At 36.4% G+C, this 21,116-nt stretch overlaps 3 protein-coding genes and 1 pseudogene across 4 annotated transcripts; all 4 read right to left on the bottom strand.

Annotated features, from left to right (window-relative positions):
* Nucleotides 1–34: 34 nt before the first annotated feature.
* Nucleotides 35–2,704, bottom strand: LOC147541441 (uncharacterized). The gene is made up of 7 exons (XM_086637569.1): nt 2,399–2,704; nt 2,024–2,323; nt 1,847–1,935; nt 1,674–1,758; nt 1,508–1,579; nt 1,161–1,271; nt 35–910 (listed from the first exon to the last, which is right to left on the bottom strand). Exons 1-7 carry the CDS (start codon nt 2,492–2,494, stop codon nt 545–547), a joined length of 1,119 nt encoding a protein of 372 aa, XP_086493695.1. The 5' UTR covers nt 2,495–2,704; the 3' UTR covers nt 35–544.
* Nucleotides 2,705–3,363: 659 nt separating this feature from the next.
* LOC147541440 (Mal d 1-associated protein) lies at nt 3,364–5,404 on the bottom strand. The gene is made up of 2 exons (XM_086637570.1): nt 5,068–5,404; nt 3,364–3,812 (listed from the first exon to the last, which is right to left on the bottom strand). Exons 1-2 carry the CDS (start codon nt 5,292–5,294, stop codon nt 3,446–3,448), a joined length of 594 nt encoding a protein of 197 aa, XP_086493696.1. The 5' UTR covers nt 5,295–5,404; the 3' UTR covers nt 3,364–3,445.
* Nucleotides 5,405–10,607: 5,203 nt separating this feature from the next.
* Nucleotides 10,608–14,028, bottom strand: LOC147541439 (protein STRICTOSIDINE SYNTHASE-LIKE 3-like). The gene is made up of 4 exons (XM_086632711.1): nt 13,577–14,028; nt 12,409–12,684; nt 11,611–11,778; nt 10,608–11,188 (listed from the first exon to the last, which is right to left on the bottom strand). The coding sequence occupies exons 1-4, from the start codon at nt 13,903–13,905 to the stop codon at nt 10,786–10,788; spliced, it is 1,176 nt and encodes a 391-aa protein (XP_086488837.1). The 5' UTR covers nt 13,906–14,028; the 3' UTR covers nt 10,608–10,785.
* Nucleotides 14,029–16,731: 2,703 nt separating this feature from the next.
* LOC147541438 (purine permease 3 pseudogene) lies at nt 16,732–18,140 on the bottom strand (annotated as a pseudogene). The gene has a single exon (XR_015223579.1). The product of XR_015223579.1 is annotated as a purine permease 3 pseudogene (transcript).
* Between the last annotated feature and the right edge of the window lie 2,976 nt (nt 18,141–21,116).

The following is a 21,116-nucleotide window of genomic DNA, read 5'->3' as shown; positions in this document are numbered from 1 at the left end:
CGATCTAGTAAAATTGGAAGAACAATATCATTCACAATGTTATCCTTTTATACCTGAAAAAACACTTCTTCACTTTATACACACCTCTTCCTAACATACAAAAATATTCTCAAATTATAAAAAAAGACACAAAAAACAATCTTTTGAAATTTACTGGATGCTTGGTAAACAATTGAGTAATAATTAAAGCATCAAAATTCCTAATTCGTCTATGAGACTAGTGAATGTCATTGTCCCACATCCCTTAGGGAAGCGTCCAAAACCTGTACAGTAAGTTGTCAGATATTGGGTCAACAGCAAAATCAATATGGACAGGATGTTAGATACGACGGGGTCACCACATGAAATATGTGAAGAACACCATACAAAATCACACAACACTCACTAGTCACAAGACCTTCAAATGTTTAATCTGCACAATGTAAACACCTGCACGACCAAGAATCATACCTAAACCTTTTCAAAGTTTCGTTGCAGTAATGATACTAATGCTCGATAAATTCAGTGCTATCTCATTTTCGATGGGTAATATGGCAGCACCCGATCAAGTTCTAGCTTCGGTTTCTGAGGGGTTCTTGATGGTGGCTTCATTTCGTTTCTCAGATTCTTCTCTGAATATTTTCTGGTTACAGTTTTCTGGTTCACTTGTTTCTGTCTTTGTATTGAGAGGCTTTGCTTCAGAGTTATTGGTGTTGGATCTCTTGGATGGGAGCTTAGCAAGTGACTTCAGTGTGGGTTTCCTTAAAACACTAGTATTTTTTATGATGTTCGCTTTTTCTGACTTGTTTGGGTCTAGATGGGCCCTTCGCCGTGAGCTCTCAACTAGACTAGTTTCTGAAGTATTTGACCCAGCAATAGCGATTTTAACGTGCCTTCCAAGCTTCGGTGATATCGGACGAGTTGTCGGTAGCTATTAACATCAAGAGTGAAAGTACATCATAATTTATAAGATAGTTATCTACTCGGTATTGATTGCCATGGGGCTTCGAATCATTTATGTGGCTAATCCTTTTCAACTAGTGTTTGGACTTGTCATATTCCAGTTCGGTTGGGTGGTATGGTAACATGTACGTTTCTCCAGTAGAGAGATTTGGGATTCGAATCTTACTGTTTCCCAATAAAAAACTAATGCTTGGATTAAATGAAATTGAAAGCTTTACCTTCTTTAGTTCAACCTTTGGAGGAGGTGGTTCTCGATAGAAACTTGGCATAGGAGTAGCTACGAAAGTCATGCTCTTCCTTAGTTGTTTGATTTCCACTTCCTCACACTTCTGCAAAATAGATGTAAAGTGTCTCTTTGAGTTAACTAAATCAACTAAGGCGGTACTTAGTTTTCTCATTGTCTGAATCTGACTCGTTTGGAGTAAATGGACCCAAAACAATCAGAATCTACTATTCAGACAAGACTGATGTCACAAAACATACAAAAGTGACCACTTTGAAATCCGAGTCAAGTCAATTCAGATCTCGAGTCAGATTTCATAACACGAAATCTTCTTCACTGTACCTTGGACTTTGCCTGCAGGTTTTCCCTTTCCAATTCACGAGCACGAGCTTTCTCTTCTAGCTTTGAATAAAACTAGAGAATTCAACCGAAGTTAACTAACATTCTTAGTGGTAATGCGAATTCAAAAGATGCTTAAAATGTGTAACATAATACAAACTACTCTAACCTCCTTTCTTTTTTCGGCCCGTTCAGACACCCTGAAGGTAAATCCTGAACCACTTCTTCTATGTGGCTCACGAGGGGCGCTGGTCCTATTTGTACAAAGCATAAACATATTAAAAAACTGCGAAGGAACATAGAACCTGGCAGACAGATGTAAATGAAAGAGAAAATGATTACGAGGTAGTAGAACGATTATCTTCATTGTCCTTAATCAACCTTCCGATTAGCTTATGGTTTTGATCATATACGGAGACAACTTTCCCTGTCTAGTTTGAAACAACATTCCAATTCAAGATCATAAATTGTCGGGCAAGATAGATTACACAAATATGAGAAAGAGAGCGACAATTGTACCATAGATTGACGATCGCTTGAGTTTGCCTCTTCACTACTCTCATGTGAAGCGAGATGTCGATTATAGACGGATCGTTCCACCACTGATATATTTACTCGAGAGCTTTTAGCATCGGTTTTCATGACTTTCACATCAATGTTTTTCGAAACATTGTGTAGACTCTGCTTTGATGGAAAAGATACATTCTTTGAGGGGCTTGGTTTTCGGTTTCGGGTAATTGAGGTTTGACCTTTCTCAATTGCTTGAGCCGTTGACTTAACATTTTTCTCTAAACTATCAACAGCATCAACTTGAGCATTCTACAAAGACATAGATCCATTATCCATCCATTTAACAAGACAAATTAACACAACAAAGTTTAGTACATAGTATACCTTCGAAAGATTCGAAGTCTTGATCTGGGCGGTAGAGGTAGATGAGGCTTCTAACACTTCCAAATCTTTACTCATCTTCTTGTTCTCTTCGTTCATGTTCGATTAAAATTCTTGAATTGGAGTTTCTGATAATGTAGACTGTTGGATCGCTCGAGATTGTCTTTTTGTTAACTGTGGTTCAATTCAATTTGTGAAGCACAAAGAGTGCTGAAAATGAAAAGAGTATAAAAGTGGAAGACGAGGGATTCCTAACTGCCAACTGAAAGAACTGTTCAAACTGCTTCAATTTTCTTTTCTTTTTTCACTAAACTGCCAGAGTAGCCGTCTAACTTAAACGACAAACGCGCCCTCCAGTTTCTGTTTCCGCTACCAATTTGAACCTAGTCTATAAGTTATTTAGTGGTTAGCACGTATGACTCATTCAAATTATTTGTTAAGTTTTCAGAAGTTCACTATTATCATTTTATGAGATTAGTTGACTCTCAAATGCCAGGTTCCCTTTGCTAGTGGTGATATGGTCTGGAGCATAATGGTGGTAGTGGGTGGCATGATTCCCACCCGCCTTTGACTTAGGCCAATGTCCCAACAGAGAAAGGTGGGAAACCTGTTTGGAGAGAGGTGGACGACCACTTCGCCTGATGGAGCCCCCGCACCTATTAACAAAACTACTGGCCGGGGTTTCAAAATCACCTCAATTTTGAAGTCTGAAAGCACTCTTCCGCTCCATCTTCCTGTTTCTGTGCATCTTCTCGCTAATATCACCACCTTCACATCACCACCACCATTTCTCTCGAGGATTTAACTCAGAGAGATAAATAATCTGACAACACCTTCACCGCCGGGAACTCTCAATCTGTTACAAGCGTCCCTTTATTCATGCCCCGGTCTGCTAAAATTTTTGTGACCATGATACTCCCTATCCCAATCCTGTTGGGTTCGGCTTTGTTTATGAAAAAGAGTAAAGGTAAATAAGAGAGAACTATATTTATCTAAAACACTGTTTAGGTAGATTCACCACTGTAAAATTACTTGTTACATTAGCAAAACTCAAACATCTCTGATCTGCCCAGAAAGCTCAGAATACACTGATTCATCGTTCTTTTCTTTGTGAGCATTTTCGTCTTCTATAGGGATGTTGCGTCTGGAATAAGATGAGGATGGGGAATCATCTTCAAAGATATGCGGTGGAGCACCAAACACCTGACAAAACTCATTCTTCATCTCTTCAGCTGCGTCAAAGAAACGACTGAGACCACCAAACACGTTCCTCTCTATAGCTTCAATGTCGCTCCGAAGTCCAGGGAAGTCGAAGGGTCCAGCTATTGAAGAATCAAAGGACAATGCTCCTCTGCCCATGTCATCTGTAACATCATCTTCAGTGTATTCTGTAGTTGATTTCACCACTTCTGTGGGTCTGAAAGTGCATAAATAGAAAACAAAGCTTAATACGAAAAAACAGTAATGGGTCGGTTATGCAGTACCTAACATCATGCATCTTAATGTATCAAACTGAAGCAGATCAATCACTTTTAAGGTTCAGCTGTTCACATAGTTCATCTCGGCATGTTATTCAGGCACTTGGTACGACTCACATATTGTGAACAATTTAACTTTTTAGCACAGCAAAGAAAGTTCTGAAACAAGATATCTTTTATTAGAAGTGAAACTGTTCCATCGGACATTACTAAACTACACAGTTAACTTTACCAAATTTCGCATTCCCAAAATTATATAGAGAACTATGATGGGAGACAAGAAGGGAAACGAGTATTGGTTGTAATTTGTAAACAAGAATACTATTACTATATAATATGATAGATAAATACTAGAATCACACTAACAGAATCTAGGAATCACTACTAGCAGTCTAAGTATCACATCTAAGGGTAGGTTTACACTATCACACTAGTAGAACCTAGGGAACACATCTAGATGCCTACCGCATTACACACAGGCCTAGGTTTTCATCATAAACAAACTAGAATAGCTGAATACTTCTTGAAATTTCTATATTCCTTCCAAAATCACAAATACAACCTTTAAAAGAGACATAAACCAACCAACCCTTTGACATCTCAAACTACATCTACTTCTAGACTTGAGAAACAACTCTAAACGAAATTAAAAACTTTTGACTACATCTAACCACCCTATAATGGTTTTTTATATGCATTCAAGAGTCATTACATCATTACATGGTATGGATACATCACGAATTGAATAAGCTCAAGAACTACATTCTCAAAGACATCTTGCGCCCTAAGGGCCATATAAAGACCCTTAAGACCACCCCACGGGACATGAGAGCCCATTTATTCCATTCTCTACTACTTTATTTATACCCAAGTTCAATAAATCATGGGTTTCCACTTCCACGGGAATCGAAATTGGGACCTCTGGTAGGCGGAGCAGGTGTCTTCATCTATATCCCTAATTGGTTTGTAATTAGCGATAAATAAATAAATATAAATATATAAATAAAGAGGTGTCTTCTCCGTTTGTAATTAGTTTCTTCTTTAAAATTAGGGTTTAACTAATAACCTGAAACAATCCTAAAATTGTCTAATTTTTCTCAAATTTCTTGATCAAAAGAGAACACAACAAAGAACTACTAACAGAAAGCAAGGAATAAATAAATAAATAAATAAACAGGTAGAACTTTTTTTTACCTTCCAACACAATCTTTGAGAATCTGCTCCGTCTTCTCGCATTTTCTTATGAATTTTCCAGGTTCCACCTCTTCAGTTTTGCATTGAGATTTTACAATCCTTCTAGTAGAACACCTATCGTCCGATCTAGGGTTGTTGTTGTTAGAGTCGTCATCTATATCGCTAATTCCTCGAAACCCTAATTGAGAACTGGTTTCGTCTCCTTCGTCCTTCCATACCCAACCCATTTTCCTTCTCTTGTTATTTTCTTGGAGCCCAATCTAAATAACTGCTTCAACTTTTCAATTCCTTTCTTCCACCACCGCCCGTGAGTTTTGCACGTGTCAGTAGAAACTTCTCGAAGTGAACTTATTATGCGGAAAGCTTTTTACCGTATCGGAAGAGCCCAAAAGGGTGTTTGTCTTTTAGGGTCGGTTTGGCCTGCGGTGATTAACGGTAGTAATTTGAAAGAGAGGATAAATCTAAGGCCCAAAAAAGGAGCCTAAATAAGAAATCCAACCCAATAGGGAATTATATCCAAAAAAAAACCCAAAATGTTAGATTACCTTCCTATCCCTCCTAAAGAAAACGTTACCTCTCTTGTCCCACACTCATTTCCCGCCCAAACAACCAGCCTCTCTCTTTCTATCCCTGACTTGATTGACACAACCCCTCTCACATGCCAGCCTCTCTCTTTCTCTCTCGTTCTCCGCGCTCTCTCTCTTCATTCAAACCCTCTCTCTTGATTACACACAAACCATCTCTCTCTATCACTCTTCATTCAAACGCTTCCTCTCCATCTCTCTCTATCTCTCTCTCTATCTTTTTTTCAACTGAAACCATTGCAGCCATTAACCACTGAGAATCGAAACGTTACCGGCGATTCTCTCTCTCTCGTGAAAAGCAGTTTAAGCAACTTGATCTACTTATTTCTCTCTCTATTTCGCTCTCTTTCAACAAATCTGGTGCTTCTCTCTCTATTTCTCTCTTTCAAACACAGGTACGCCTCTAATCTTCCTCTAAATCTTGATCCTCTCTCTGTTGTTGGTAAATTATTTGGATTGTTAGAACATTTTTGGGGTTTCTTCTTTCAGATCTTGTTTGTTGGTAATATTTTAGGGTTGTTGGTACAGTTTTAGGGTGTTCGAAAATTTGGGTGTGTTTTCAAACAATTAGGGTTTATTATTTCAAGTTCAGTACTCTGATCTTGAGTTTGTGATAAAATATTTTGGGTTGTTTTTCAAAAAAGTTTTAGGGTTAAGTTGCTCTCCAGTTTGTGATAAAACATTTTGGTTGTTGTTTTGTTATTTCGGAAGCATGCATCTTCACTATAGGTAATTTGGGTGTTTATGGTTCTTCATCAAGCTTCTAGGTTAGGTTTGTTTTAACATTTAGGGGTGTGATCCGAAAGTTAGGTTTCTGTGGAGACATTTAGTACTTTGTTTTTGATTTTTGGGGGTCTGTCTTTGGTGATGAAATGAATAATTTGTTTTAACATTCTGGGTTGTGTTAAAGAAATTTAGGATTATGTTTAGCCATTTTGATAGTTGTTTGTGATTTCAGAAGCATGCATCTTCACAGAAGGTAATTTGGGTGTTTATGAATCTTCATCAAGTTTCTAGGTTAGGTTTGTTTTAACATTTAGGGGTTTGATACGAAAGTTAGGTGTCTGTGGAGAAATTTAGTACTTTGATTTGGATTTATGGGGGTTTGGCTTTGTTGATGAAATGAATGGTTTTTTTTAAGATTCAGGGTTGTGTAAAAGAAATTAGTATTATGTTTAGCCATTTTGGTTGTGTACATACATTTTGGGCTTGTTTCAAACATGTGGGTGTCTAATACAAACATAACAAATTTTGCAGATAAATTTACCAAGATGGTTAAAAGCTGCAACCAAAAAAGGAGATGGTCCAGCAAGCAGACAACATACTCCAGTAAGGGCTAGCCCTAGAAAGAGGGCTAGTGAAGAGCCATCATCCGCTGGGCCTAGCAAAAAAGGCAAGAAAGTAGCGAGTCCTAAACAAGCTAAGGTCTGTTAGTCTATACACATCTGTGAGAATGTCCTCTAATTAATGTTTGTGCTCTCACATTTCATATAATGGTTTGACATATTTGTTAGTGTGTTGTCATTCTGTAAAATGTTACTTCACTTAATGATCTGTCATTATTGTGTAGACCATTGGTCTAGGCTTATTGTGTAGACACATTGCAAAATGATCTGTCATTATTTATAGTGATGTAGCATTCAGTGTAGTGTTGGACAATTTGGTGAATGCCCTGACATATCTGTTACTGTTTGTGTGAAGCATCGATCGTATACATCGAAAACGAGAGAGCCAATGGTGGAGGTTCAACCAACAGAGGCTAGGGAGCAGAAGAAGAAAACTATTTTTGATTTTCAATTTCTTCTTTGTTTTAAGAAGAAAACTACTTTAAATATTTTATAAATATTTCAAACCATTTTTAAGCATTTTACATAATTTCGAGACATTTTGGAGTTTGTCCTCTCAGTATTGTTTGTGGTCTCGCATTTCGTAAAATGTTGCTTCACTTATTCGTACTCTTATTCTTAGGGTTTTGTGAAAAGTTCTGAAAATCATTGGCATCAGCTTACAGTGTTGTAGCATTTGTAGTCGTGTTGGAACATTTTGCTGAATGATCTAACATATCTATTACTTTGTGTTTGAAGCATCGATCTGCGACATCCAAATCGAAATAGCAGATGGTGGAGGCTCAACGTACAGAGTCAAGTGAGCAAAAGAAGAAAAATTGCAGTTCACAAGGTAGCAAGGGACAATTTGGAAGCATTTGTAGTCCAATTTTTGTTCTCTGGAATGTTGATGAAATGAATGAGTTGTTTTAATAATTTGAGTTGTGTTCGAGAAATTGGGGTTATGTTGAGACATTTAGTACTTTGTTTATGATTTTTGGGAGTTTTACTTGATTATTACAGTAATGTTATTGGTCAATGTGGTAGACAATTTGGTTTATGTTTTAACATTTAGTGGGGTGTTGATGGATTTTGTGGTTATTAATGAGTAAAAAATGATATGTTTTTGATATTTTGGGTTGTGTAGAAATATTTTGTGCAAAACATTTAAAAAAGAGAAGCAGCAGCAGCAAGACAATAGGTTGTACAAAGAGCTAGCTCTAGAAAGAGGGTTAGTGAAGAGACAACAACTGCAGGGCCTAGTAAAAAAGGCAAAAAAAATATTAAAGGTGACTGAATCACAGACCAAGGCAAGATGCATTCCTAAACATTTTGCATAATGTTTAAGAATGCATACGAAATGACATAAGGTTCTGTGAAAAAAGATAAAATTTGGGGAAAACAGTGGCATCAGATTTTTGAAATGTCCTCTCATTATTGACTGTGGTCTAACATTAAGTATAATGTGTTCGCATTATTGGTAGTGTCCCGACAATTTGTAAAATAATCTCGCATTATTGACAGTGTTCTAGCATTGTAAATAATGTTTAGGGGTGCAAGGTAATAACAACAGTTGTTTCTCAAACAATTCGAATAATGTTGGAGCATGATCGATAATGTTAGAACATTTTCAAGAATGTTTAAGAATTGCATAAATTGTTCCTCGAGCATTATGTATAATGTAGCATGCAAGTTACCTAATCTTCATCCATTTCAGAATATATTCGGAAATGTTACACAACGACGGAGTATGTCCGTTTCAAAATCAAAAGTTCTCTCATCAGTGAAGAAGAGTAGGTATTTTAAATTGAACTCTGCTTTGCAATTTAACAAATGTTTGGACACTGCTTAAAATGCTTAGAAAACGTTAGACTGATCTGAACATCTTTAATACAAAATTGTGGTGAACATTTTTCAAAATGTTCACACATCCTTTAAAATGTTAATACAAATTGTAAAGTGTTTTGAACAAAATGAGAACCAATTGCTACTGTTAACATAACTGTACGGAATAGTGTTAACACATCCCGTAAAATGTTTAAACAAACTGTAAAGTGTTACTTACAAAACGAGAAGTGGTTGCTAATATTAACAAATCTGTACGGAACAACAATGAAAACACCATGAAAATACCCTAAAACCAAGAACAACCTCACCAATGGAGCTTCAAATAAGTAGATCTACAAATCTAAATATATTTAACTCTCTACAAACTATGAAAACACCATGAAAACACCCTAAAACAAGATTTGAAGTTTTTTTTAACCTCCATTAAAGAAGATGATGAATGAAGGTGATGACTGAACCACGAAAACGTGAAAAGGGTTATCTCTCTCGGTCTCGGTTTTTTTAGAGAAGAAGATGATGAATGAATGAAGGTGGAATAGATTGAAGATGATGAATGAAGGTGGAATAGATGAAGTTTATGTCGGCTTCTATAGTCTACAGAGAAGAAGATGATGAATGAAGGTGGAATAGAATGAAGAGATGGCCGGTGAGGTTCGGGTGAGAAGAGAGAAAAGAGGGTTTGGTGTTGGGAGGTAGAGAGAGAAAGTAAACCCAGATTATGAGAGGAAGAGAGATATTTTGGAGAGAGAAATTTTGATTTGTAAAGGGAGGGAGTAGTTGGATATATATGGGAGGGCAAAAGAGGGATTAGAAGAAGTCTTTAGGTCTTAGAGATACAAGTTGGGAAGGGATGGAGCATAGGGATGTGTATTTGGGTTTGATATGAGTTATTAGTTGATTATTGGGTTTTGGGTGGGATATTAATCCTTGTTGGATTTTTTTTTGTATTTGGGCCCAAAATTTGGGCCTTTCATCAAAAAATTCAATTTGAAATCGCGAGAAAATAACAGGGGGGGATTTCCAATCTCTCCCTTTTGGGCATTTGTTTCAACATTTTTGTGGGAGAGCCAAATCTCCGTCAAGAAGTGCTTTTGCACATGGACCGAAATATTAAGGGGATTTTCAATATTAACCAAGCAGAAAAGAGACAATTTAGGAATCTACTTTTCTTACTTTGCCATTTCAGATTCTGTATTTGAAGTGCTTAAACTCTCTCCCAGACAACAACGTGCCGCAACACCCATGGTGTGTGAGACACCTCATTGTGGTGAGGTGTCAATTCTATGAAAAGTGTTCATATTAGAGATAGTCACATGAGATGTTTTCTTCTAGTGAAAGCACCAATATTGCATAATGACATCTCAATAGGTGAGGTGTCTACTTGATATTCCTTCTCCCTACTATAAAAGGGTTGAAGATCTTGAAATCAAATTCACCCCATCCCAATCCATCTTCACAAATCAACAAGAAGAGAAAGTGGGAGAGAGATTATTAGGGAAAGACAATTTTCTAAATACTTGTGATTTTCCTTTTGTATGAGAAACATAATTACAATGTTCTCTATGATAAGAGAGAATGTTGTTGAGTGTGTTCTCCTTAGATAGAGAGAAGCTATAATTTATTTCTTATTGCAAGATCCATCTACTTCTCATCTTTGTAATCTTTGTATTTTCTATCAACTCAACTTTAGTTGTAACTGAGTGTCTAGAACTCACAACCTTTCTAACAGGAGCCCCATCGTCCTTGTCAACCAGCAAAAAACAAGTATCAAGAAGTTAAAATAGAACTCAAACACAAACATCTTCGTTAATACTATATACTATATAATTCTCAATTGTTAATCAGTACAAATATTAATTCTATCAAACTCAAACGTATAAAGTCTAGAATACGATATTGTCAAGTTCGACATGTAAAACGAAGATGGCAAGTAGAAAGCAGCATGGTGGTGAACTATTACCTCACTCTAACTTGTATACGGCTACAAACGGCATCAAAACACTCCCAATCCAGAGCTTCCCATCCTTCTCTTCAACTTCGCTTACCGCTTTAACTACTTTTCCTTGACTATCCTCCAGTACTTGTACAAGTTTACCCTCAGGGCTATATTTAACAATCACCCCATGAGGTCGACCTCCAATAGTCAATAAAAAGTGAATCTTGGCTGGAATTGGGAGCTTGAGCAGAAACATTCTTAACCGAGGGTATAGGCCAGTGATATAGGAGTACATGGATCGACGACAGTGAATTCCAACCCAGAATTCTCCCTTCTCGTTGGTTCTCACGTTGTCTGGAAATCCGGGTAGGACAGCAAATACGTCTGAGGTCCCTGCTTTCTCTCCTTTCAACCAGTATCTCGTCAACCTGAACAACAACACAAGTAAAAGTTGTTCATATATGAGAACGTACAAGATTTGTACTTTCTTCAACTATTTGCCTTAAAAATAAGTAAAACAACATCAACTTGTACCCTGAGAATGCATGTCAACCATGTAGCAAGCTTAGGGCTCATATGTCGAGAATTTTGAGAAAAGTATGTGTTACAGAACAAAAACCTTCGGGGAAGACATTTGTCATTTATGGATTGTCAATTAAGTGGCAAGCCCTAAAAGCAACCTTATGAATTTGCACTTTTTTCTTTCTGTTCGGAGTCTATTCTTGTTTTTTTTTTCACGACTTCGTAGCTGTTGTGAGAACCCTTGCATCACTAAATTTCTTTTATATACTAATTTCTCTGTTTCACAAGAAGAGAGAGAGAGGGGGGAGAGAGAGAGAGAGAGAGAGACCTTCCAACGGATCCTTCACAAAAGATAAAGAAAGACTTGTCCTTGCTCATGGAAACCCCATTGGGGAATTGGAGACTCCGGACAAGAACAGTTGTTTCTTGTGTAGTTGGATTGTATTTCAAAAGCCTCCCTGTGTTGTCTGCGGATAAAACTACCTGGATGAAATTCCTAAGAGCAAATACAATAAGTTATAGTTAGAAAAAAATTGGCACTACGATCAATAAGGAAAACAGAAAAGGAAAGCATTTCGGCCATTTATGACACCAGGGAAACCAACGGCTCACACGGACGATAACTTTTCTTCATCGGGCTGTCAGCTTGCAACTTTATGTGAATAACATCAATTAGAACATGAGAACTGTAACATAGAAGTCCATATGCTCTAAGAAATATGTAAAGATTATGTACAAAAGCAGTTAAATGACACTAAAGCAGTCTTGATTCTCTTATGGATCAATTAACACATTTATGTTCTTTTCCTACCATTGGTCTCTTAGATCGCCAGGATCCATTTCAGCGAACAGATCATCTTGGTGAGACCCATTTAACCAAGAACATAACCAATAATACGTCATAGACAAGCAACAAATGTTCCCAGTTTCCAGAATAGTATATCCTTCAGCTCGAATCATGTATTGTACCCCAACAAGAACAACCCTCAGAAAGAAGGAATATACTGAATTATGGTTTTTAGCCTCATTTTACCTCGAAAACCAGGAACTAATCTCAATAGTGTACACTAAACAGGAATAACTGCAGAGGTAACATAGTAGGGAAGAGTGCGAAAGGAAAACATACCTCCTTTGGTAGTTAACACTGCTATCTGTAAAATAAACATTGCCTTCATCATCAAAGTCGAGATCATTTGTGAATCTAAAAGGTACTCCTTCTGCCTCAGTTGTAAGTGATGTGGCCAAACCACCTCCTGGACCCACCTTCATTAATCCGAAATAAGCATCGGCAATATATAAATCTCCAGATTTCTTGTCAAAACGGAGCCCAAGTGGCCGGCCACAGATATGCTCATTCTTCAAGTAAGCAAAAGGTGATGGTTTCGGGCTACACAACTCTGACCTAAAAATCCAAACCAAGATAGCGTAATTTAGAAAAGAAACTACACTCAAAGAACCTATGTAGTAACAGGTCCACAAGACATTACAAAAGAAGAAGATAATTGTTGTTTCGTAAAGCAAAAAGAAAAAACGAACAGTTTTTATTGGAGAAATTTGTCAAAAATCATGTTCTCTATAAAGCGTATATGATTCTACAATGGAATATGAGTCCCATTTTCTTGTGCAATTTATTATGCGCCAATCAATTTTGAATTGGGTGTCAAAATTTTTAATTTGGCATCAGAGCTAGGGCCAGAAGTGATAGGTCAAAATAGCCTCACATGTTCCACTTCACCCAACAAAAAGACATGTGTTGCTCAAAAGAGCCACACCCACACATGAGGGGGCGTGTGAGAATAGTCCCGCACGGGAAAATGGTACTTCACTAACCAAGAATATAATATCTAGGTTATCTCTTGTTCTCTACTCATTGTCAATTGGTTTTGAGTTAGATGTCCATAAATTTAACAAGATATGCTCATTAAAAGAAAGCAATAGGCTTGCATGGCTTAACCTATACAATCATCCTCGGATTCTAGATTTAATTTATCAAACATTTTTTTACCAAATTTTGGGTGTAGATAAAATGCATACAAGTGTCAAGTAAGTTCATTTAGATCAAGAGCGGTTTGGCTCGCCTCACAGATTCGTCCCATAACCAATTTGATCTCCATTACTGGTTTTAAGAATTCAATCACAATTATAACATTATTCACAGTCTCTTGTTGTTAATAAACATTGTCAGGATCAAGACAGGTAATAGCACAATAGATTAAAACCCTAAAAAATTTAGAACAAGAGAAAAACAAATGCCAAAAAAAGGGTTAGAAGAACAAGGTGAAGAAAGTTACTACCTATTAGGTGAAGTATAAGCGAAATCAGTCCAAGAATCTCCGTTCCAGAAAACAATCCGTCCATCAGCTATACCAGTATAAGGACCACGACCTAGTGGATCAAAAACGATACTTTCAGGTCCTTGAACCTGATTCAAAAACCTAATTTCTGATTTCTGCAAAAGATTATCAGTATCTTTATCCTTAGGAAGCTCAGACCATGGATATAAATCGACCTTATTAGTTACAAAATTAGGGAAATTAGCGATTGAACTGTGCTTGAAAGGATCAGTTCCACAATAGAGAGCTAACAAAAGAAAGATTCCGGCTAAAACTCCGGCAAGTGCCATTTTCCGAGATTAGGTTTTCCCGGATATTCGACTCTCAGTTTCTTTTTTTACCCTAAGAAGTGGGTGGTGGTTGTTGGAATGAATGGTTATTAGAATTTCTACCCACTCACTCAACCTGCACTTTCCAACTACTACTTCAAGAACTTCCGTTTTTTTTTACTGGTTTCTGAAACGTAGTTCACGGTTCCGTTTTTTTTACTGGTCAACAGACCAAAAAAACCTCCCCCGTCTCTAAGGGTGGGAATCGGACGGGTGCGAACGGGCTCGGGCATAATACATTCGGGCTCGGGCTCGGGCTCGGGCGGATCGAGCACTACAATGCCTAGCCCGCTACTAGTTACCGGGCGGATCGGGCCGGACAGATTCACCAAATTCAGGGCCCGTAGCCCGTCCGAGCCCGCCTGCCCGAACGGGCTTCATCGGACTCGGGCCGGACGGGCTCGGGTAATTTTGTTTAAAAGAGTATTAAAAAAAAATCTGCCTATTAATTTTATTAAATCAATGATAAATTAATTTTTGATAACATACATATCTATCCTAATTTCCTAAACATCAGAATCATCTATCCTGAACATCAAAATAATAGATCAATGATCACTCATATACATCTCTTTTAGGCCTTGATCTTTATAAAAGAATATATCAAAAAAAAAAAAAAAAACAAACCCTAGAATCATCTATTCTAAACATCAAAATAATAAATCAATTATCATACATCTCTTTTAGGCCTTGATCTTTATAAAAGAATACATCAAACAGCAAACCCTAGATTACCAAAAAAAACATAAACAATCTCAAGTTCTCGATCCATTCCAGATGTAGTTAGAACTTAGAACATCATCTCAAAAAAATTACAAAAAGTTATAGATCTATACACAAACTACATTCTCTCAAGTCTCACCATCATTTCCCTTTCTATTCTCACAGTTTCTTCAACCCATTTCAAATGTACAAAACTCATGCCGAAAAGCTAAAAGAAATTATCTGAAATTGAAGGAAGATGAAGACTTTAAAGAAGGTTAAGAACTACTTACATCTCGAAAATTTAATTTACATCACAACATGTTAAAGAAATCAAATGAATAGATTAAGAACTACTAATAGAAATCAAACTTTAGTTTCCATTAGTTGGATAGATGAGAAGGTGTAATTGTTTAACCCTAGAAGTGTTCTTTAATGGAGATACTAGAGAGAGATAATGGTTTGAGGCTGAAAGAGAGAGAGAGAGCGGCGGAAAGAGAGAGAGAGAGCGGCGGAAGAGAGAGAGATGATAGGGTTTCGGCGAAAAAAAAAACTTAAGAGGCATTAGGGTTTTTACCTGAGAAACGAGGGGTATATATAGCTGGTCGGACGGGCTACCTATCGGGCCGGGCTTCGGACGGGCTTAACGGGCCGGGACTCGGAATTGAGAACCTGTCCGAGTCCGGGCCCTATTAGCCCGATATATCGGGCCGGGTTAGCCCGGCTCGGGGCTGCTTCGGTCATCGGTCTCTCACGGTTCGGGCCGAACGGGCCGGATCGCGGGTTTCCGGACCGTTTTCCCAGCCCTACCCGTCTCCAATAAACCAACAATTCCACACTCAAAAATTCAGTTACAGACTTACAAATACCTATTGACCTTGGAAAAACAAATTTTGTCATTTTTCATATGGGAAATGATTTTATGCCAAGCGGACTGTTTTCACCGAATTTCTGTCGAAGTATGTAGCCAGACAAGATTTAGAGAGAGAAACGAGAATTTTTCTAGAATAATAGTCGGTATACAATTGTAGTTGTTGCAAATATTTTTTTTTCTTTCTCAATAATCTTTCTAAAGTTTTTCTGGAACAAAGAAGAGAGCGGAGGGGGAAAGAGAAGAGGAAGGAAGGAGAGAGAGATTGGAGAGAAAGGAAGTGGAGGAGACCAGAGGTTGGAAAAGAAGAAAAAAATTGAATTTCGTCGAAAAAAAAAGTCAGGCGGTGACTTTCACTGGTGACCTTCTTATGTGGAAGAAGGTGAGGTGAGAATTGTTGGGTGAGGTGGACAAAAAGAAAAAAGTAAATAAATTACAGAAATGTCATAAAAATAGAATTGCGAGGTTAAAAAAGGTTTAGAGACCAAATAAAAAGTCTAGGGGTAAAATTGAATAGTTCAACAAAGTCAAAACAGTCAATTGGTCACGAGTTAGGGACCAAAACAAAATTAACCCAAACTAGTGGAACCCAATAGAGGTTGGGGGTTGTGCCACGTATAATTGGAGTCCCCCTATAGTTTCTCTATTTGTTGAGATAAAATGTGCATAGCATAATAGGTTACCTATAAATCTTGATTTTGCGATTTGGGCAACTCTGATCCGTGCTTTGATAGGGGCGGGGCTTATAGGTTATATCATTAGTTGGGACGTTCAGTCGGGTTTTGAAACTCTTTGTCCATTTGGACTCTCAGGGTTTAATGGCACGGGTTATTTTAGAAATCCTAGTGTCAAAAACTTGTCTAAATCCCTCAAACTTTTCAGATTGCTTGAGTATTGGGCGGTTCATTATTGGATTTTCAGTCACTATTTAAGAAAAGAGCACCTCTCACATTAATTAATATATATTTAAAAAAAATCAAAATATATTTAATATCTAAGAATTTATTAATATATTTTATAGATCGTTTCACCGAGTCACCACAGTATCATGTGTGATCAGTCTAAAGTCTAAACCATTGTATCCCCAGACAGACCTCAATCCAACTTTTTAATCGCTTTGATCAATCTCAATCATTCCATCTTCAGATCAAGAATAGTACTCCAACTTAAGATAATCCCGAGCTTCAAAAGTAGAAATGAATCAATCCATGAAATTAAAACAAACCAAATCTTATTATTTATAATCAAGGTGAGAAATCATTACAAATTCTATTAGTTGTCTTTAAGACCTTATTAATTTAGTCATTACATTATTTTGAAAAAAAAAAATCTTGAAAAATTTTATATATGAAGGTTAAAATTCAAATTCAGTTGGAGCCTTGGATATATATACTAATCTTCTAGGGTCTCTTCTTTCTTGTTGGGTTTCTGATCATAATCAAGATTTACATTCTTAGACTCCTTATAAGTACCATAGAAGTAAGAAGTGAATCCCCATAATCCCAAAGCCAAAGCCATTCCTTTCTCTCCTGTGAACTTCTCATGGAAGATAATCACGGCGGCAATCTCGGTCATAGGTAAGAGAACTGCACTGATAACTCCGGCGAAAAGCGAAGTTGTACAAAAGATTATACCTAGTGTTCCAATATACATAACTTGCCAAACAATTGCACTAAAAACCAACACCAAGTAGTATTTTGTTGCACCTAAATCAGATGCATTTGCTTCTCTTGTCATAGCTGAGAAATCTTTGTTCACAATCATCCCAATTAAGCAGAAAACTGTTGCTGAAAATACCATACAAAATTGGAATTGTAAGACGATCGAATAAGTTAGGAATTTACTTGCTTTAGCATAAGCAACTTCAGTACAAGGTAAAATGAATCCTCCTAACCCAGCAGCACCGATACTTAGAATAAACCCTAACAAGTATTGTGAACTAGTAACACCTTGAGGTCGGTCACCGCTCTTTCCTATACCTAGTAGTACTGAACCCAAAGTCATAACCACAATGGCATTGATAGAGAAAGAAGTAAACTTTTGTTTCACCATTATGAAAGCAAATAAAGCTGTGAAAATGAGTTGGGTAGAGATTAGGATCGACGAAGTTGATACAGGAAGGAACGATAACCCGTAAGAATACATGAAGTTGTTAACTCCAAGTAATAAACCTAATACAATTCCTGAGATTAAGAGCTTTGGGGAGGCAAAGAAGTTGGGAGAACCGGGTGTTTGATCGCGTTTATAGTAAAGAAATCCAAGTGGAATGAGTAGAATTGGGAATCCTGCAGTTTGTAATCCGCTTGATATCCATTTTCGGTTTCCGCCGTGTAAGAAGTATAACCTAAGAAGTAAAGGGCCTCCAATGGTACCAACAGCACTACAAATACAATATAGTAAGAGAAGACCCCATTTAGCAAAGAGAGACTTGTTAGGGTTTACTTGCTTTTCATGATCAAATTGATCAGAGAGTTTGTCATTTTGAGCATGCATGTTCTCTTGGGGTAGTACTACTCCTTCCTCTATCATCTCAATATTCATAGCTGCAGCCATGTCTTCCTTCTCTTGATCAGAATAGACAATTATGAATATATGTTTATTGAGCTGATGAAGAGAGGAGATGAGATGTTTTGGTGAATGTCATTAATTTCCATTTTTATAGGAAAATTTAGAGAGGAGCTTCCAGGTTGGTTTCATTTGGTGGGTGGTGGGGTACAAAAAAGAATTATGTCTACACCTGCCTTACACATTATGAATTTCCACTCTATTAATAGCAAAGTTATTTTATTGTAACAAATCCCAAATGAGAATATAAATTTGAGAGAGACCATGTTGAGTCTTTTTTAACACCTTCTTTCTAGCATCATCCTTTACATTTCTTGCCCTATTTCGTCTTAAATTTTGGGTTTCTAGTCCAAAAATCTATCCCTAAACACACATTTAGTCCACCCTAATATTAATATAGGATTTTAATCCAAAATAATAATTATAATGGATATTTAGTCCAACTTAGTTAAAGTATGTTTATATGTCAAGGTTACAGTGTTTTTCAGTTTATCGATTCTTGTTTTGTTCCGTAAATTACCTGTTATTTATTGTTAAAGTTTCATACTTTATTTCATATTTTATTTTATTTTTTTTATATGTGTCATACATAACACATTATGTATCAACAATGTTTTTTCAAAACGGAAAAGGACTAAAAACTCATTTTCTGAGAAGATTGGACCTTAAACCCTTTTTGAACTTTATTTTGGACTTAAAGCCCATGGACCCTTTAAAATAATTGGAATGTGGGTAGAAAAGGCTAAGAAAACAATAGAAAAAACTAATTAGGATTTTGAAAGTCAAGCAGTGATAGTTTGAACAAAATATTTGATCATTAACAATGGTTATTGTTTTTTTTTATATATTAATTTGTTTAGTAGCTGCCTTAGCTTGACGAGTAGTAGCTCGATGTGAATTTCTCATTCCCTTTATCATTATTCAAACAATCACTTTTTGAATTCTATTATTAGATGGATTTGTGCTCTTCAACATAGAATGATGGAATTTGCGAGTATATAATGCCGGCGTTGGCGTAGCATAGTAACAAAATTTCGGCTCAGAGTAAATTTTTCCACAAAAGAACAAATACAAGTATGAATATGAGATTTTGGGAACAAGGATTTTCAAATATTTTGACATGAGGACTAGTTATTAGTTAGTTATTATAGATTTTTTTTTGCTATGAGGGTCTATTATTCTTATATGCATAGTAATATTGATTCTAGTCCAATCTCTTGTACATATTTTACATACATTTAACATTAGTTGGGACCAAGTACAGGATTTTGTTCATGATATATGTAACTTCCAGGAGCCCATCCAAAAGGCATAACACTAACTAAGCTTAAAAACGCTGCACACGGATGAGGCATGTAACCCCAAGTTTCAAATGCTCTCTCATTAATCGATGTAAGACAATCACAATCTTTATCTCTATAATTTCTATGTTGGAAGGTAATATTGAATTTTGTTTTGATAATTTCCAATATTTTTATCAACAATATGTTCACTTTAATTAAATTTGTATGAGAGAATTGATGGTGTTGTCGCGGTTTGTAAAGCTTAGGCTGTGGACAACATTGACTTTACGATAGAGGGTAGTCGTAGATGGTACAGTCGATGCACAGACGGCTATAAAATTGAAAAAAATGTGACTATTTTAAATAATGGTCCTAACTAAGGTTATTCTTTTCTATATTTCCAATTAAATGTCCACTTCAACAAAAATATCTCTATTTTTAGTGCTCACCTAAACCCTTGTTTGCTTGTCGGGGCTGTTCCAGAGCTAATTCACACGTTCGTCTAACACGACGTACATTATGAAAGACATATTCCTACTACTTTAGAAGAACTTGTTTTGCATTTTGCTATATCTCATAGTCACCCATTAAAATACAATAACAGAATAGAAAAAGATGGATGATGTGATAATAGTATGCATGACAAGATATAATGTCTTTTATTCCCACATTAATTAATTCCACCCTCACCACAGTATTAAGTTTGTATTAGTTCCACCCTGACCACAATATTAAGTTTGTATTTTTATTCATGATAGAATACAAATTTGATTGAAGTAATAGAACCCGGCTATTACGGGATTTCTTAATTTCGGAGTAATATCTTTACTCCAATTAGGTATTAAACTTGTATACAAGGGTAGATCCACGGGTGTGGGTGTGTCGGCTCCCTTGGCTGCGCCCCTTTTTCTTTAGTAGTCCGTAGAAAAAAAAAAGTTTCTTGTGTATACATATTTGTGAATGCATTACTCTTTTAAAAAAATGTGGTAATTTAGTGGTTGTTGATTTAGTTGAGGCACAAGATGTCCTAGGTTGAAACCCTTCACTTACACTTTTTATTTTCTTTTCAAAAGCAATTTGAGTATAAAATCTTGCCTCCTAACTATCACCTGTTTTTAAAAAAGAAACAAAAATATTTGTTCGACTATTAACATATATAGTTAAATTGTTGTATTCATACTAGAAACGCCAAAGTTTGAAGAAAACGAGTGGGGTGATGTATAAACAGTGGCGTGGCTGAGAAATTGGGAGTCCGGTGCCAAAATATTAACGGGACTTTTTACATACATAAATTTTTTTCACACAGAATAATAAACATAAAATTTTAAATAATATAACTATAAAAAAAATACTCCATCAACAAATTGAATCTGAAGGTCGTATTTTGAACTAAATGATTACATTTAATATTCTTATTTGATATTTTTTCTCCTCGCATTTTTTGAACAAAATATTCAATTAAACCTTCACTGTCAATCTCTACTTTTTATTGCTTATAACAACAAACAAAACTAAGTGAGCAGTAGTAGTTTGTCAGTTTTTACATAATCTAGAGAAAGAAGACTTACTTGATGTGCATGGATAGAGAGAGATAAGGTAACAAGGAGTCAAGAATTCGCCCAATGTGGGTACTGGATTACTGGTCAGAGAGAAGGTAATAAGAGAGAATATTATATAGCCAAAAGGGGAGAGAGGAAAGTGAAATTGGAAGAGTAACTAAGGTTGTGAGTCACCACAAACTTAATAACTTC

This window comes from Eschscholzia californica, unplaced genomic scaffold (assembly GCF_041429995.1).
Source record: "Eschscholzia californica isolate CP2 unplaced genomic scaffold, dmEscCali1.0.p SCAF_4, whole genome shotgun sequence".
Taxonomy (NCBI): domain Eukaryota; kingdom Viridiplantae; phylum Streptophyta; class Magnoliopsida; order Ranunculales; family Papaveraceae; genus Eschscholzia; species Eschscholzia californica.
The sequence above is the reverse complement of the archived record's forward strand: the minus strand, read 5'-3'. Positions and strand labels throughout refer to the sequence as shown.

Excerpts from the sequence above, each read along its gene's own strand:
- LOC147541440 (XM_086637570.1), bottom strand. The coding sequence starts at position 5,294 with ATGGGTTGGGTATGGAAGGACGAAGGAGACGAAACCAGTTCTCAATTA. Across the intron at positions 3,813-5,067 it reads CTCAAAGATTGTGTTGGAAG|ACCCACAGAAGTGGTGAAAT; the intron begins GTAAAAAAAAGT and ends ATGCACTTTCAG.
- LOC147541439 (XM_086632711.1), bottom strand. The coding sequence starts at position 13,905 with ATGGCACTTGCCGGAGTTTTAGCCGGAATCTTTCTTTTGTTAGCTCTC. Across the intron at positions 12,685-13,576 it reads GCTTATACTTCACCTAATAG|GTCAGAGTTGTGTAGCCCGA; the intron begins GTAGTAACTTTC and ends TTGGATTTTTAG. Across the intron at positions 11,189-11,610 it reads TGTGAAGGATCCGTTGGAAG|GTTGACGAGATACTGGTTGA; the intron begins GTCTCTCTCTCT and ends GTTGTTGTTCAG.
- LOC147541441 (XM_086637569.1), bottom strand. The coding sequence starts at position 2,494 with ATGAACGAAGAGAACAAGAAGATGAGTAAAGATTTGGAAGTGTTAGAA. Across the intron at positions 1,580-1,673 it reads GGGCCGAAAAAAGAAAGGAG|TTTTATTCAAAGCTAGAAGA; the intron begins GTTAGAGTAGTT and ends TGAATTCTCTAG. Across the intron at positions 911-1,160 it reads CAAAGGTTGAACTAAAGAAG|CTACCGACAACTCGTCCGAT; the intron begins GTAAAGCTTTCA and ends TGATGTTAATAG.